The 16,293-nt window shown below is 41.3% G+C and overlaps 1 protein-coding gene across 3 annotated transcripts in view; it reads left to right on the forward strand.

Annotated features, from left to right (window-relative positions):
* Positions 1-7,930, forward strand: part of fnip2 (folliculin interacting protein 2) — a 34,008-nt gene extending 26,078 nt beyond the window's left edge. For all 3 annotated transcript variants that reach the window (XM_017725526.2, XM_017725527.2, XM_017725530.2), the window contains exons 12-17: positions 449-618; positions 1,890-2,613; positions 3,732-3,888; positions 5,196-5,396; positions 6,195-6,310; positions 7,377-7,930. In XM_017725526.2, coding sequence (XP_017581015.1) covers positions 449-618; positions 1,890-2,613; positions 3,732-3,888; positions 5,196-5,396; positions 6,195-6,310; positions 7,377-7,455 — 1,447 coding nt within the window. In that variant the 3' untranslated portion in view covers positions 7,456-7,930. The remainder of the gene's footprint in view (positions 1-448; positions 619-1,889; positions 2,614-3,731; positions 3,889-5,195; positions 5,397-6,194; positions 6,311-7,376) is intronic.
* Positions 7,931-16,293: the final 8,363 nt, after the last annotated feature.

Raw genomic sequence — 16,293 nt, forward strand, 5'->3', positions numbered from 1 at the left:
CAGAATAGTGAAGCTATAAGCCATATAAGTAATGCAGGGTTAGTGGAGGTATAAGTTACATATGCCCATGTACCAAGACACTACTTCTAATTAGTTCAGCACACACACCGCTTGTGTAACCTTGTGTCTTACAGGTTCTAAACGTTAAATGTCATCAGTATTAGTAATTAGTGTAACTTGTACACAATACTAAGGTATCAGCTGCATGTGATTAGATTCAAAACATTGTGTTCAGAATACATTTAAAGATCCCTACAAAACACGTGGCCAACACTCAGTATCGTAGCTTTTGTTTCTTCAGTAGTTCAGTAGTCTGTTCCTCCAGCCCATGCTTCCCAAAGCTATAATGATAGTGTAAAAGATTCTGAAGCGTCATTTGCATGCGACACCTTGATTTATTATCTTCCTTTATGTTTGACATGAACTTCCTCTGTGTTCTACTCGCCAGGTTCCTCTCTGCGCTTCTTACTGCTGTCCTTATGTACCACTTAGCCTGGGTTCCCACGGTGATGCCTAGCAACCACTTGCCAATCAAACCTGTCTGCCAGAAACATGCCTCCCACACTGTGGACCTTCTGGCCAAGTCTCATCCCTACAACCCACTGTGGGCTCAGCTAGGTACACACATATACACTGAAACCACCTTAAAGATGGGCTCCTCATACAGGGCACAAATTATGGAAGCCCTAGGCCTGGGTTATAGAGTAATGATTGACAAGTAAGCAGATGACGATACTTAAAGTGACGGCAAACTGATGGAGAACTACAGAGGACTACATATTAAACAGCGTGTTAAGTAGGGGTGGGAATCTTTGAATCGTAATTGAATCGTGAGGTGCCTAGAGGGCTGCGATGGAATTATAAAACGATTATGGATGCATCTTTTTTTTTTCTACACAGGATTTCTATTTGCTCACTGTGTGAGGACTCGGTAGTTTTAAAGCAAAGTATTTGTAATGATCCATAATGAATTTACTTCCAATATCTTTTATTAATAAATGAAATGGAAGTGATCTAGAAGGCTCTCATTCACTGCTCTCGTTTGAGGCGCTGCTGCCACTAATCTGCGATAAAGTGCGCTATTAGGGTGACATAAGATCCAGTGGTAATGGATGTCCACCCAGCGCATGTTACAGCCGTCCTGCCCATTTAATTCAGTGATTTTATAACTTCGGTTTTGGTCTCGTTGTAGAGAGTCAGGGGTCACTGTGTCAGTAAAATATCTTCGAGACTGAACGCTAAATCTCGGCTCCCAAGTGTGCAGCATAGCGCGAAAACCCTGGTTCTCAATGACTGAGAAATGGCATGCAGACTACAGATACATAGCAGCGAAGTCTCGCCCAGCCGGTAGCTTCAAAAAGGATAGCTACGAGAGATTTAAGAGGAACATTTAGAGTCGAATGGACTTATTTGCATTTACAAGCAGCGCAGATGTTTTCCTGGAACGTTAAATCTGCAGCAAGAGACTGTCAAACACTTAAGTTACATTGAGTTAATGCTAAATTAGTTAAAGAGAGCATAGAAACTAGGTCTAAGCTGCAGCGGACCCTGTGGAAGTGTTAAGGAGCAGAAGATCGCCTGTCACAAATATTACATTTTAGCTGACAATCAATTGCCATATAAATATTTTTCTTAATTGTATGTTACTACAAGTGTACAGTAGCCAGAGTGGCTGAATAACTGTCCTGCTTCCTTGCTGACAATGTAGTAATTTCCAACTGATGACAGAAAGAAAATAAACACTGGTCTTTAAAGGTGGTCTAGCACCATTCAAAGGTTACGACTTTTTGTTTCTGAAAAATATTCATGCTGACTTCCCCAAACAAGCCACACATTATTCAGCTTGTGTGTATAAGGGGGTTTAGTGTTCTGTTGTGTTTGTCGTGTAGGTGATCTGTACGGTGCATTGGGCTCTCCTGTCCGAGTATGTCGGACGGTGGTGGTGGGACGCAGGAGAGAGCTGGTGCAGCGCGTCCTCTACGTCCTCTCCTACTTCATCCGCTGCTCCGACCTTCAGGAGAACACGCAGCCTCCAGGACACACCGATAGTCCAGCCAACCCCTGTCCTCCTCAAACCACTAAGCCCACCCCCTTATCTGAAAGGACCAATGAAAAACCGCTCACACCTGAGTCAGAGCTTACACAGCCAGCCCTCTTCCCTGAAAGGACCAATGAAAAAACACTAAGAGTGGACTTTGTTGATACAAGCCCTGCTCCAGTTTCAGAAAGGACCAGAGAAAAAGGCCCAGTCGCAGGGTCAGCGGAGCCCTCCCCCTTTCCTGAAGTGACCAATGAGAGGCTGGAGTGTGCAGAGGTTGGGCAGGAGTGTTTTGGGTACAATAATGACTCTGTGGGGGCGGGGTTAGAGCACATTTTAGCCAGTCAGAGCCCTCCAGTACAGCGAGTGAAGTTTACCATCGGCAGCCCTAGGGAGGCAGAGCATGAAGAACGACAGTGTGGCTTACACAGGAAGCTGCCTCACAGGCTTTTGACAGACATACGGCAGAGCGAGAGCTCGGACAGCTCTCTGGGAGACAGTGATGAGGAGGAGCCTTTACCCCGACAACCATATACAGCGGCAGAGATGCGAGAGCATGAACTGCCCCTTCCGAGGTAACAGAACCAGAAATACATTTTTTACGGTTAAGGTCTTGACTGATCAGCTGTATTTGGGAAAAAGCCGAAATTATGTATCATTTGATTTTTCTTCTATAATAGCAAGGCTGCTCTCGCCCGTGTCCTGCCTGTGATGGTGTTTGCCACAGGCTAATGTTTCTAATGGCAAATTGTCACATTACAGTGGCCCCAAATCTTTTGTGGACATTTATAGCATGCATAGTGGCATTTATTATTCTGCAGGTTTGCATCCAGAATGTCTGTGTACACTTCTGAATTTATCATCCCATTATGTTTACTGACACTAGTGTAAGACTAAACAGCCGAACTTTGAGGTTTGCACCTCTGTACTTTGCAGTGCTATTAGTATGGTCTGGTTGGAATTCTCCTCAAGGGTTTCTTTACACAAAAGTTTCACCATGCATTTGATGGTGTGCTAAAAGCCCTTTCACATATCCTCTTGTTAAAAGTTTTATGGAGTAAACTAAAGACATTAAAGTTAACTAAAAGTGAAGTGGACACGAGTAGGCCTAGACAGTGTACACGAACGAGTAGGCCTAGACTTTCACTGAGTGATCAGTGCCTGTTTTTCCACCAAAAAATCAACATCCAGTTCATCCTGCTTTTGCAGCTAATGGCAGAAGTTGGTAAAATGTAACTGTTAATGGAATGTTCCACAGACCACTGCAGTACATGCAATGATGGTAGACTAATGACGGCAACCCCGAAATGCTGTATCCTTCAATGGAGCAGCTGCTCCATTGCTGCATTGAAAGATACAGAGTTTGCGGGTTGGTGTCATCCATCTGTTGTCACATTAGAGTGCTTCACTGACTCCCACAGAGTCCTTGTGACATTTCGCCGTGCTTTAGGCAGTACCACATGGATGATGACAGCGTTTTAACACCAAAGCAAACATGACACGACCAAAGGTGAAAGAGATGTAGTTTTTTGTTAAATATCGTGTCAGAAATAACATGAGATTTTTAGATAGAAGGAAAATGGGAACACTAATGTTTTCCAGTGGTGTTTTCATAGTTTTAGTAGGGTAATATGCCCTTTGTTCTATCTTCTTGTAAAGATTTGTATGTCTCTGTGTATATGTGTGCGAGTAGCTGTCAGACGGAGAGCCGCCCCAGTGTCAATCATTTTGGTCGCTCTCTGCTGGGAGGTTACTGTCCTCAGTACATGCCTGACTTTGCCCTGCACGGCATCAGCTCCGACCAGCGGCTCAAACAGTGCCTCATGGCCGACCTGGAGCACACAGTACTCGTGAGTACCTGTTACTGCATCATCAGCTTTTCAGTCTGAACACAAAACACAATCATGGTTAAATATCAAAACAATATTTCATGAATATTGGAATTTTTAGCCTTGAAAATCGGTATCAGCCACAACTTATTTGTATTAGTCAGGCCCTTGTTTCTAGTTTTGCTGCATAATTTTGTATTTTTGAGTTTCCTATTTGGGGCTTTTTTGCCTCCACCTAGTGGTAACAAGTGTTGCTGCAGCCCTGCGATCAAGCCACTGGCCGAGGAAGGTGTAACTGTACTATGCTGCCAGACTCGCGCTCTCAGCTTCAGATATGATGTTACATGGCTGTCGAGAGGCAAAGTACCCACCATACCTTGCATGTTATTACATGGGAACGTGAAAGATAGCATGTAATATTTTAAGAAACCCCTTATTTACTCTGGCTAAATCTTGAATGACTCCCTACTCCCTACATAGTGCACTGCATAGGTCAGCCAGACGTACAGAAAATTTTGGGTACTGGGGTGCAAGGAGAGTTGATGGCTGAGTGCCAGAGTTGGAGGGACACAGATGGCACGAAATCCTAAAAATCATTTGTTTGTTTGTTTGTTTTCTTTTTTTAAAGCGAGACTTTTTTTTGTTATTTGTATTTAATGTGTAGAACACTGCTTTTCTGTACACTTTTGTGTCAGTCATCATGTTTCCATGTAAAAATAAACATTACTGTTACTTTAATATATCAATATGAGCATAGTATTTTAACGCTACCATTAAATAGGCTGTGTTATATTTATTTAATGATCAGTGTTGAAGTGGCATTCTGTTTGCTGACAAATTGTTTGGGACTCAAGACTCAACCTGAGACTTGCCTGTATTGAGGCCAGAGATATGAGGTTGCTTCTTGCGAGTCCGAGTCGTTTTTCCAGGGTGTGCGCCTGAGTCAAGTCAGGAGTCAGTTACTGGAAGCTTAGCAGCTGACTCGAGTCATCATCTCTATCAGGACTCGTCTTTTTTTAATCTGAGACCCAACTTGAAACTTGCCTCTATTGACTCAAGATTTGACTTGTGACTTGCCTTTACTGACTTGAGACTTGACTTGAAACTCGCTTGTATTGAGTGAGACTTGACATGAGACTTGTCACTAACCTGTAGTGACTCGAAACTAGTACTGTCACAAGGCTTGCAAGACTTGTCTTGAGACTCGCCTATACTGACTCGAGACTTGTCTGTATTGACGTGCTACTGTGCTGTTAGTAGTTGGTAGTCAGAAAGCTTGGTTGTTTCATTGCTCTTAACAGTGATTATTTATGTATGTGTGCCTGCAGCACCCTGCGCTGGACGAGCCAGTCGCAGAGGCAGTGTGTATCGTGGCGGACACAGACCGGCTGTGTGTTCAGGTGGCCACAAGCCAGCGGCGTGTGTGTGAGCCAGGGCGGCTAGGAAGAGACGTGATGGTGTCCAATCTCATACACACACTCCTTACGTCTGTTCTGCAGCTGCACACACTCAACATTGCAGCAGACTTTGTACGTTTCTCTCTTACAAACGCAGTGTTTTTGCACCTGTTTATTAAATGATTATAAATATTCCAATTAAAATGATTGTTCAGCAGCAAATACCCAGTTTTCCCCCCTTACCACAAATGTAATCAGCCAAGAAGTTTCCTTCTTTAGTTTTGCGCTGGAGCATTGAGGCTAATGTAAATGCTGACAAACAATGGAGGTTTTTATGTTAATTAGCACGGTGTAAAGCCTAGATCATCTTTCGTTACTTGTTGGCTACATGACCCTTGTAGCTCCACCTGTACACACCAAGCGTGATATATTTCTGATATTTACTTCAACATAAATAAATGAATGAAATCAAATTTAATTGCAAAACGTGACTATTCTGAAAGTGAATATGCGACATTTGTATTATTTGTCCTGTGTTTGATTTTTCCTGGTACTGTCAAAGGGATGAGTAATCTCAGTAAATAGAACTTCAAAAATTGTCTTCTGCTTTGTCTCTTGTGGTGCTTGTGTCTCCAAAAGTAGTTCAGACAGAACTACGGACATGAGAGCTGTGTGTAAAAGCACGTGTAGCTCCTGAACGAAGTGGTGAAACTGTACATTCTATTTTCGTTTTTTCAACATACGCGTTCATGTATATTTGTGGCGTTATTAGCATTTGGTGTGTAACAACCATAAAACTAAAGAAGCAAACTTCAGACCAAACGTGTCTTGGCTGATTGACTATATTCATTGTAGGGGTGAAAATTCTGTACATTTGATTTTCCATGAAAATCTCTTTCCTAAATTTTTGCTTGTGTCTGTGGTCTGCAGTGTGTGATGCATTTGGAGGATCGATTGCAGGAGATATATTTTAAGAGCTGTTCTTTGGCAGAGTATCTCAGAGGGCAGAGAAGAGTCCATGTGAAAGAACTGGGACTAGCACTGGGGTACAGCACACACACACACACACACACACACACACACACACTCACAGGGGTGGGCAATATGATGATCCCTTTGAGATACTATGATTATTATGATAAATTACATCAATATTTTTAACTAGTTTTAAAAGGGGGGGGGGCAAAAATTGTAATTGTTGTATGTGCAAAAGTTTGTTAGTAAGTTACTAAGTAAGTATGAACCAGCTAGGAGTCTTTTATTCTTGTTTTAAGAATTTTCACCCATTACCTGTGAAATCCTTGCTGTGCCAATGCCTACCATGCACCCTCAATCCATAACAGATCCACTCACTTGTTTAACAGTTGGCAAGGTGTTCTTTTCATTAAATGCTACTCCTTTTTCTCTAAACTTACTTGTGATGTGGACAAAACTCCATTTTCACTTAATCACTCCACAGCATTTTGTTTCCAAAATGTCATTGGCTTTTCTAGATGTTGTTTTGCAGACCTCAGACTTTGGCTTTTGTGATGAGGTTGCAGGTAAGGTTTACTTTTGATAACTCTTCCATGCAGATCATATTTATGCAGGCAGCAGTGCACAGTAGAACAGTGCGTCACCACTCTTGTTTCAGCTAAACATTCCTGCAGGTCCTGTGTGGTCATCTGGGGGTTTTGCTGTGCCTTTCTCATCAACACACGAGCAGTTTTACATGAGAGGTCTTGTAGATCTTGTCTTGACTTCCACTTTGATATCTTGTTTTCCCCGACTTTGTACACATCAGTTAGCTTCATTTTCAGACCCTCAGCCAGCAGCGTAGAGGACCACATGTTTGTTGAGTGTTAGCACAAGGTTAAATAGTCTATTCTTGACCTGCGTATACAATCTCAATGAGTCAAGGCAACACAAGTTACTGCTATTCTGAGAAGGTTGTCCAAACTTTTGCACATGCCACAATTGCTAATTTTTCTGTGTTTTACGTTCCCATCAGAGGGTATGTTTCCACTTTTCACTTCAAAAATGTCATCATGTGACAAGGGTTGTCCAAACGCCACAATTTCACATTTGTTTCTGTGTGGTATGTTCATGTTTTGTGTGTTGTGTGTTTCACAGGATTGAGTCCAGTGATCTTCCGTTACTTGCAGCAGTAGCCAGCACACACTCGCCCTACGTTGCCCAGATACTTCTCTGAACCGACTATGGACGAATTGCTTCACTAAACCGACCAATCAGAATGTGCTCCTGCTCACCACAGACCAATAAGGACCTGATCGCAGTTTTAACACACCAGTCCAGGTTCCCTATCAGTCGGACCAATCAGAGCCCAGATCCAGCCTTAGTCGGACCAATCATGATTTTGCTCGCAGTCCTTGAAGACGGATTGGGTTTTACATCCGCGCCAGCTGACTGGATACAGAGTGTGATATGTATGTGTGTCAGCTTTTTGCCTACACTGTTTCTACTGCCTTCAGACCTTGGAATTCTCTATAATGAGACACTTGTTTACAGTTAAACTCTCTCTCACCTTCATATTTGCAGTATTTTTCATTGTGTTACATGTCATATCTTAAAGGGAGGAATGAAAACAGCAAAGCCTTGCGCTAGAAGCTTGTCAGGATTGCTACTGGACACTTCTTAATGCAGTATTAAAGAAACGGCTTGATCAAGAAAAAAAACACTATTTTCCCTTAGCCTACATATACTCAGTCAGTCAGCACATGTGACGTGTCTTTATTTTGTTTTATACAGAAGATAATGCATCTAACAAGTAACGGTAGTTACTGGTATACACCAGCAATTAGCATTGTGCAAACAGCAAGCCCAAAATAGTCACTCTGGCCTCACACAGCTTGCTATTGCATAAGCCATCTTGAAGGCTCAGTTTTGTGCATTGCTACAGATAACAGTAGGTCATACAGTGTTGGAAACCTCATTAGGAACTCTATTTGAGATTGCTTAAGGATTCCACACACAGTTTGAGTCAAGTTAGTGCTAATCAGTGAAGTATAGTCCCTTCAGAATGCTTGGGACAATATTCATTGCCTCATTACCCAAGTAAGCAGGACATGACCACCTTTGAGATGGACAGAGACTGAGGTGATGTTCTGTAGTTCCAGTGTATATGCTGCCGAAAATCCGTTGACCTCTAAAGTCATGGCGTTATTCTGTATTCAGCATCATGCCCATTTCAGGAAAAGCAGCCTTATGCTAAATTCTTTGTAGATAACATGAACGCCGTTTGTGAAAATGGCTGCTGTCGTGTCCTGTGGTAAACAAAAATGTTCTAAACTGGAGACATTTTGTGTACATTTTTGTACATTTGTGTACATTTTTCCTCCAACCGTTACCAGATTCACAGACTAATGTAGTTTGTTGAGCGTAGATCCTGCTATTTCTACGTGCCAGCTAATGCTAGCTCACGCTAAGTTGACAAGAAAAGACTAGCAACCTCCCCTAAATCCCCGACCCAGATCAGTAAGCCATGTCCAGTGTGCTCTTTAAACTTGCTTTAGCAATAAGAATAATAACTGGTTGTTGATATATATGGAATAGCGTTTAATAGGACTAATAATAATGCTTTTATGCAGTCTCATGTCAATGTGCCCAACTGTTAGCTTGCTTGTAGCTTGTATGTCGCATTATCCATAAGCTAAATTCAGGCTACACAGATAAAAGTTCCATGCTTTGGAACATTTTCGTTTACTCCAGTGGTCAAAATCAGTGATTTCCATAGGCAAAACCACCTTAGTCCTGGGGTGCTTACTATGGTGAGCATGATGCCAACTATAGAATGCCACAAAATTACCACAGAGGTCGATGCAAAGCTTCTAGAAGGTTCTTGAAGGAATAGTCTGGCTAAAAATTGAATTGTCACGCTTTTCTCCTAGTAACAAAATGCAGTTGATCAGCCCCGATGTTTGGCGAAGTTTGCTTCTTTAGTGTTGCACTGGTGCTACAAAGCTAATGAAGCTAACAAGTAATGGAAGTGTATGTGCTTAAATTGGGAATTTAGACTTGCTTAAATGGTTTCCGCTTAAATGGTGTGACGTTGTTTTCTAGAAAAAGATTTAACAGAAATTTAATAGTCTCTACAAGCCGTTTGCACTAAGCTTATTGCTGAGGTAAAAAGCTTTCATTGCTTCTTAGCTATATTAGCCTTGTAGCTAACTAAAGAAGTAAACTACGGACACAGGATTGGCTGTTTTTGGGCTAAGCGGGAATGTGTGTAGATTTTTAGCCAGACTACTCATACAAGCTGTCTTTCTTTTCATTTTCCTATCTTAACAATTATCAAACCGTATGCTGCAGATATGTAATGATGGTGATAAACATGACAGAAAAACAAGATGAGACCTTTACTTAAGGGTCTTGCTCTTTACACAGGAATCACAAAGCTAAATGCTGGTTTACAGAAGCGTTTGCTTAGGCTTTTGGAATTTATTGTTGGACGCAAATGGTGCGTGGCAGTATGTTGACCAAGTTTTACCCCATTGGAGCTGATTTTTGTTTGTGTGGCTCCCCCTTGTGGTGGAACAGAGGTTTACAGGATTCTTCACAGAATCCGTAATGTAAATGCTTTGGGAAAAAATCTCTAATTTGTACGTTTGCGTATGTAATTACAATGTTTTGGGTCCTCTAGAATAATCATTCTGGAGTTCTTGTGATTTCTCTACTGAGGTCTTATTCATACGTGCATCAAGTGGTCTTACGTAATGGCTCTTTCTGTAATCGTGTTTTGTGTGTAGGCTTCCCTCACAGCAATAGAAGGGGAAATGTTTACGGAGCTAGACTATAGCTAAGCAGCAGTTAAAGCCCCAGGGAGCCCATGTCTTGTTTCTAAATAGTTTGATCTCGCTCTTTTGCACACACAGTAATACATGCACAAAGCATGTGCTTGGAAGAACTTTCCAGTACCCAGTATATGGCCAATGGATTTTGCCAGCATTCTCCTTTCACAAAGTAAACTGAGCAGTGCTAGTTTTGGGTAACATGTACGCAAGTAAGTAGTGTCCTGAGTAATCACACGGCTGAGGTTGCTCCACCCGTTCACACAGCTTTAATACAACTGTGTTTCCCAGCTGTCTCTCTGAGTCAGGAAAGCATATGGAGAGAAAGCTAAAGATCAAGCGAAGGCTAACCTAGCGAGCATTCTGCCATCACAGACCTCTTAGGATCCATAGCCACTCGTGTGTTTTCACTTTATTAGGCCCCTTTTACCATTATCCGTGGGTTGATGTTAGCGGGGTGTTAGTTTGGGTTGTGCTGGTACGAGAGGATCAGACATAGCAGTGCTGCCACTCACTGACACTTTTACTTTGTTGTTAATGTAAAGTCAGAGACAGTAACAATTTGTGCTGGTCATCCTTCAGTCCTTCGTCAGTGTTGCAGGACAATGTTTTTGCCTTGTGGACACAGTCCAGCAGTGGCGCTGAGGTGTCCAGCAGCACTGCTGTGTCTGATCCACTCGTACCAGCGCAACACACACTAACACACCACCACCATGTCAGCGTCACTGCAGTGCTAGGAATGATCCCCCACCCAAATAATACCTGCTCTGTGGTGGTCCTGACCATTGAAGAGCAGGGTGAAAGGGGGCTAACAAAGTATGCAGACAAACAGATGAACTACAGTCTGTAATTTTAGAACTACAAAGTGTACTGTGATAAGTGGAGCTGATGAAATAGAAATGTATTGAAATGGCCAGTCTGTGTGTGTGTGTGTGTGTGTGTGTGTGTGTGTGTGTGTGTGTGTGTGTGAGATATTTTACACCCTGTTCCCTGGGACTTTAGCATCTATTTGTGCATGCCTGCCTCAGTTAAAGACAAAATCAGCAAGAATGTTGAGGTAAAAAGGTGGAACTAGACTGGTGACGAAGCATTAATTGCATATTCTATGTGGGTTGTTATGTGTTGAGTCATTTATATCAGGTGCTACTACATCATACACTGTGTAAAGGTATGTTAAAACTATTTGACTCTTTCTTTTGACATATACTTTACTAATACCTGTTTGCATTGCCTAGTAAGAGAGACCATAAAAGCCATTGAGGCTCAGTCTTAATCTTACTGTGGAAAAAAACTGTCTTATGTTTTTCTTTGAAGGAGAATTCAACTAATTTTACAAAATGTTTAAATAATTCAATCCTCGAGTTGTAAACAAGTCATTCCGAGTGGTTTAATGTGAAATGGCTCTTCGTAGAGAAATGTAGACTCGATGTTTACAACACAAAAATATAACCGTGTTATTTACTATCCAGAATGACCAATGAACCCACGCATGTCCACTGAGTATTTAAACACAAAGTTGATAATAGTAGTGAATCTGAAAACCACCACAAATGTATCTCTAAACTCTTGTAAAACAATGTCTGTGACAGGCAGCATATTTGTGTCCTGTATCATGTCAGGACTTTCTATGAGGAAGCTTGAGTTTGAGATGTCCAGACACTGTCGCCACCACGGTCAACAGTTCGGAGTTGTTAAGTTTCTCTAAAGTGCATCATTTCACATCAGACCACTCTAAATGACTATTTCCATCTTGGCAATTAAATTAAGCAGAACGTTTGTAAATGTGATGAATTTTCCTATGTAAAAAATGGAAAGAAAACTGCTATTTTTCTACATTAAATTCTACCTCAGATGATGGTTTTGAAAGTGTGTTCTGTTAATTACACTCTTAACAGTACAGGTTTCAAAAGGGTTCTACGGCGCAAAGCAACTGAACGTCCATCAAAAACCTTTCCGTGGATAGTTTGTGATGTAATTAAGTTATTTGAAGAGGCTTTTTTACAGTTTAAAGGTTTTTCCTAGAACCGTTCAGCCAAGCCAAGAACCATTTAGTCACTTTTATTTTTAAGAGTGTATGGTGTGAAGACCAGATCTGTCTTTGGTGTTAGAGAGATCGAAGAACAGCACTGTGGCTCAGAGAAGAACACTTAATGTTTTGGGTTACAGTCTGTCCATGTGTTCACTTTCATGTGTGGGATTTTTTTGAGCGGTGATTTAAATGAAAGTATGCAGGTTAGCTGTTTGTTGCTTGTGAGATTGGGATGTTGATGAATAAATTGTCCATAATTGAAAAGCTCTGTTCTAGTGTGACGTTTCACTTTCTGTCCCATACAAAAAGGCAGCATCTCCTCCACCAATTCCACTAAGACACTATACAGCATTTCGTGAAGTGTACCTTGGATATTTGTATGGTTCTATTTGCCCAAAACATGTAATTGTTAAATAGCATTGTCCAACCTCTCTTGATCTTTTACTGTTAGAGAGGCTTTTTTGTTACTGTGCCTTTAAGACTGATGCCTAAATGAGCTGTGTTGTGAGTGGCGGTCCTGTACTGTGCCTCATTCAAAAAGCAGTTAAGGCTGAAACACTCCTTATAACTTCAGCAGAAATAGGCTGAATAGGCGTATAAATGTAAATGTGTTGGTGTTTTGTGACATGAACCCGGATAGACTGGAGTGAATGGTACATTTTGAATTTTTTTATTGAAATGTAGGCCTTGTAATTTCAAGTTTACATATCTGAGGTATTATTATATAGAACAATATATTTCAAGAAATGAAATTCAGACTTTCCCATGTGAAACGTGCCCAAACATAGTGAGCTGAGCACTTGGCTGTGGCCATGCTGAGCCGAAATCATCAGACATCTGTGTCCTGCAAGACTACAAGACGTCCACTCACCTGCCTTTTCAAGATGGTGCAGTGTATTTTTTTAAATTGAGAACTGTGCTATACCCATAATTATACTATTTGCAAAGTGTATTCCATACCTCAGTTTAATGCGGAATTACCGAAGTAGACTGATTCATATTGTGTATAAATATGTTAATATATGCTTGACTGTAAAGTTGATCCTAATGATCCCTAGCATGGCTCAAAATCAACACAAAAATTACTCGCCACAGAAATACTGTTTTGCCTTTGCCCCCCCAGTCCCCTAACCTAAGCCCCATAGAAAACCTGTGGGCTGATCTGAAGAGTACAGTCCAGTATGGACCTATGAATTTATCAAAAAGAATTAGCATTTCTTGTGGCGTCCCTCAAGATTGAATTTTGGGGCGTTTGCTCTTTGTTTATGTTAGCTCTATGTGATGTCATTAGGACACAATATACATTTTCATAGCTATGCTGATGACACCCAGTTATACATTTCTATTCCTTCTGATCAGTATACTACACAGGCTAACCAGCTAGATATTTCTCAGTACATGACGCAAAACCTTCTACAATCATGAGAAAAACGAAGCTGCTTTATGAGAAACATGGTTCTTTAGCTTCATGCACTAAAACTGAAATATGAAATCTGAGTGTGATCTTAGACTCTGAGCTGTTTTATATGTAAATACAGTCACTAAAGTAGCTTTTTATCAGACTTGATTGCTCTAATGTTCTTCTTACTGAACTTCCTAAGGGAAAAAAAACCCCTTACAACTTGTACAAAATGCAGCAGCACAGATCCTAACAAAAACAAAACCGAGAGATCACATCGCTCCCATTTTAAAAGAACTGCACTGGCTGCTTGTATCATTCAGGATAGATTTTACAGCTCTGCTACCGGTTTTTATGGCTCTAAATGACCTTAAAGCACGGTTTGCATCTTAGAGTGTCCATCTGTTTATGATCTAGCACAGGATCTTAGATCTGCAGATACTGATCTTCTGCTATTTTAGTTGTATATTGCATCACATTATTATGAATGGGTGCTTTTCAAACACTTCTAAAAGTTCCTCTCAATCATGCTGCAGTAAATTACCCAATAGTAGAACTCTGGGTCAGACAGTAAGGCGAGTGTGAAGTCTGTGCCCTGTTTAATGAGGGAGGAATGGGAAAGAGGCAGCTTGAGGAGGGATCTGACTGCACCTCGTGAGGGTGGGATGGGGGTCTTGCTCCTCTCAGTTATCTACTGAACAAAATGGTAACAGTTCTGTGCTTTTTTTTTTGTTGTTTTGGACTAATAATGAGTACCCTTAAAGCTTCTCGCTGTCCCCGAGAAGCCATCAGTGAGCAGTGCGGCGTGACTCTCACATCCGCCTGAAGTCCACAATCATCTCTCAACTGGTAAAATATATAATGCAGAATCTTTGCTGATAAGCAGATTATCCTTTAAATTAGGGAAAAGGAAACTGCCAAGGAACCAATAGCATACCAATTGAAAGAGGGGGTCGTAGAGTTTCTGACTGTCAGTATCACAGTGAACATCCAAGAGCTCAGAGCATTCGTCAGTAGTACCAACAGTTCACCAGCATCACCAGGTCTCACGCTGTGTGGCTTTTTTTGTATAAGGATTCTCTTAATGTGCTACCGTCCCAACAACACTGGATAATCTCTGAAATTGCATTGAAAGAGCCGTGAGTGCAGTGACACCCAACATGCTCAATCGATTGTGGGATGAATTTGACTGTTGTGTTGATGTTGTCCGTACATCTGGAGAAGGTCTTATTAAACACTTGTAAAATTACACAATGAACTTCATGCTCACTTAAACCATTTACAATTTACTGCATTGCTCTGTAATGATTTTCAAGTGTAATAAATCATTTTGAAATGGGATGAATCTTTTTGAATCACCCTGTATTAGACTGTGCTGGGATTGAGATGCTGCACTGAACACAGATGTGGTCCTCGCCTTGCACTACTTTATTTACATGACCTTCCAATTTCTTTGCACCAACTCTTCCGCCCACAAGCGACCAGTAGTGCACAAGACATGTAATTATCAAGAAGTGATGTATCAGGAGTCTTTGCATACACATGAAAAGAGGGGCCAGGATATTTTCTGTATTAAGGTTAATGAAATGCCTTTAGATTGTTTGTGTCTGTCTGTCTGCCTTGCGATGGACTGGCGACCTGTCCAGGGTGTATCCTGCCTTCCACCCGATGACCGCTGGGATAGGCTCCAGCACCCGCCCCCCACGACCCTGAGGGAGAAGCGGCTTAGAAACTGGATAGATGGATGGAAATGTATTTAATTTAAAAATGTTTTAAAGGCCAAGCAATCGACTTGCCAGCATGGTCAGCCCCTCTTTGACTGACACAGAGGAAGAAACTGCAGTACAACCGCGTGGTACAGGGTTTCCTGGCCTCCTTTCCACCGTATTGCCAAATGGTTCTCGGCACAGAGCTGGTGTGTTGAAATGATGTCGAAATCTGAAAATCAAGAAAAATTTAGATGCTTTTTGTTGGGCAGCAAAGATATACAGTTCTACAGATCTTTACACGACCCAGCCAACGTGTCTTGCCATTTGTACCACTACAGAGTGGAGAAGGAAGAGGGTTTCTCTGCTTGGAAATTTCTAACCAGGTGTATGATGGGGAAATAATCTCAAAAATCTAGATGCAGTCTTGCAAATAGTAACCTTGCAAGATTCCCAGTCTTTGTGAAATCATAGGCTGTGACTACAAACTCTGTCTTCAGATGTGAGAGAGTGTCAGACTTCAGTCTTAAAAGTCCTTTCAAGGTCTTCTAGTGTATGGCTAGTATTATGTGTGTAGTAGTAGTGGTCTGCTAAAGTACACCAAGAAATAGCTTAGAACAGATAAAAATGTAAGAAAATTAAAAGCTAAATATGTTTTCTCGCTGGCTGAGGGAGTAGGGACCATTTTCTGGTGGGCTAACTTTGACACTTTCAATAGACTATATGAATTACATATACTTTGAATGTATGTCACAATTTGAGTTGAAAGGCTCACATCCTCTGTTTTTCTCCTATTTTATTTTGAGCTTCAAAATATATACGCATAATGTAGGTGTGGTCTTATGTACCAAATAATTCATTTTTACACAAACGTTTCTCAAACTTTCTTAATCTTATTGAATGATTTTGTTACTTCGCCTTCAAAAATGTTATATGTAAATGAGCCGTGCTCTGATTGGCTGTCCTGTATTGTGTCTTGTTCACATGCATGCAGGCAGCTCAGCTTGGTCATCAGTATATCACCAGTCTACTCTGGTCTGCAGTCCAGTCTAACAAGAATATTTTGGAAGGAGGAACAAAAGGACTTTGAGGAGGGGTAAGGAGGGGT

This window comes from Pygocentrus nattereri, chromosome 22 (genome assembly GCF_015220715.1).
Source record: "Pygocentrus nattereri isolate fPygNat1 chromosome 22, fPygNat1.pri, whole genome shotgun sequence".
Taxonomy (NCBI): Eukaryota; Metazoa; Chordata; class Actinopteri; order Characiformes; family Serrasalmidae; genus Pygocentrus; species Pygocentrus nattereri.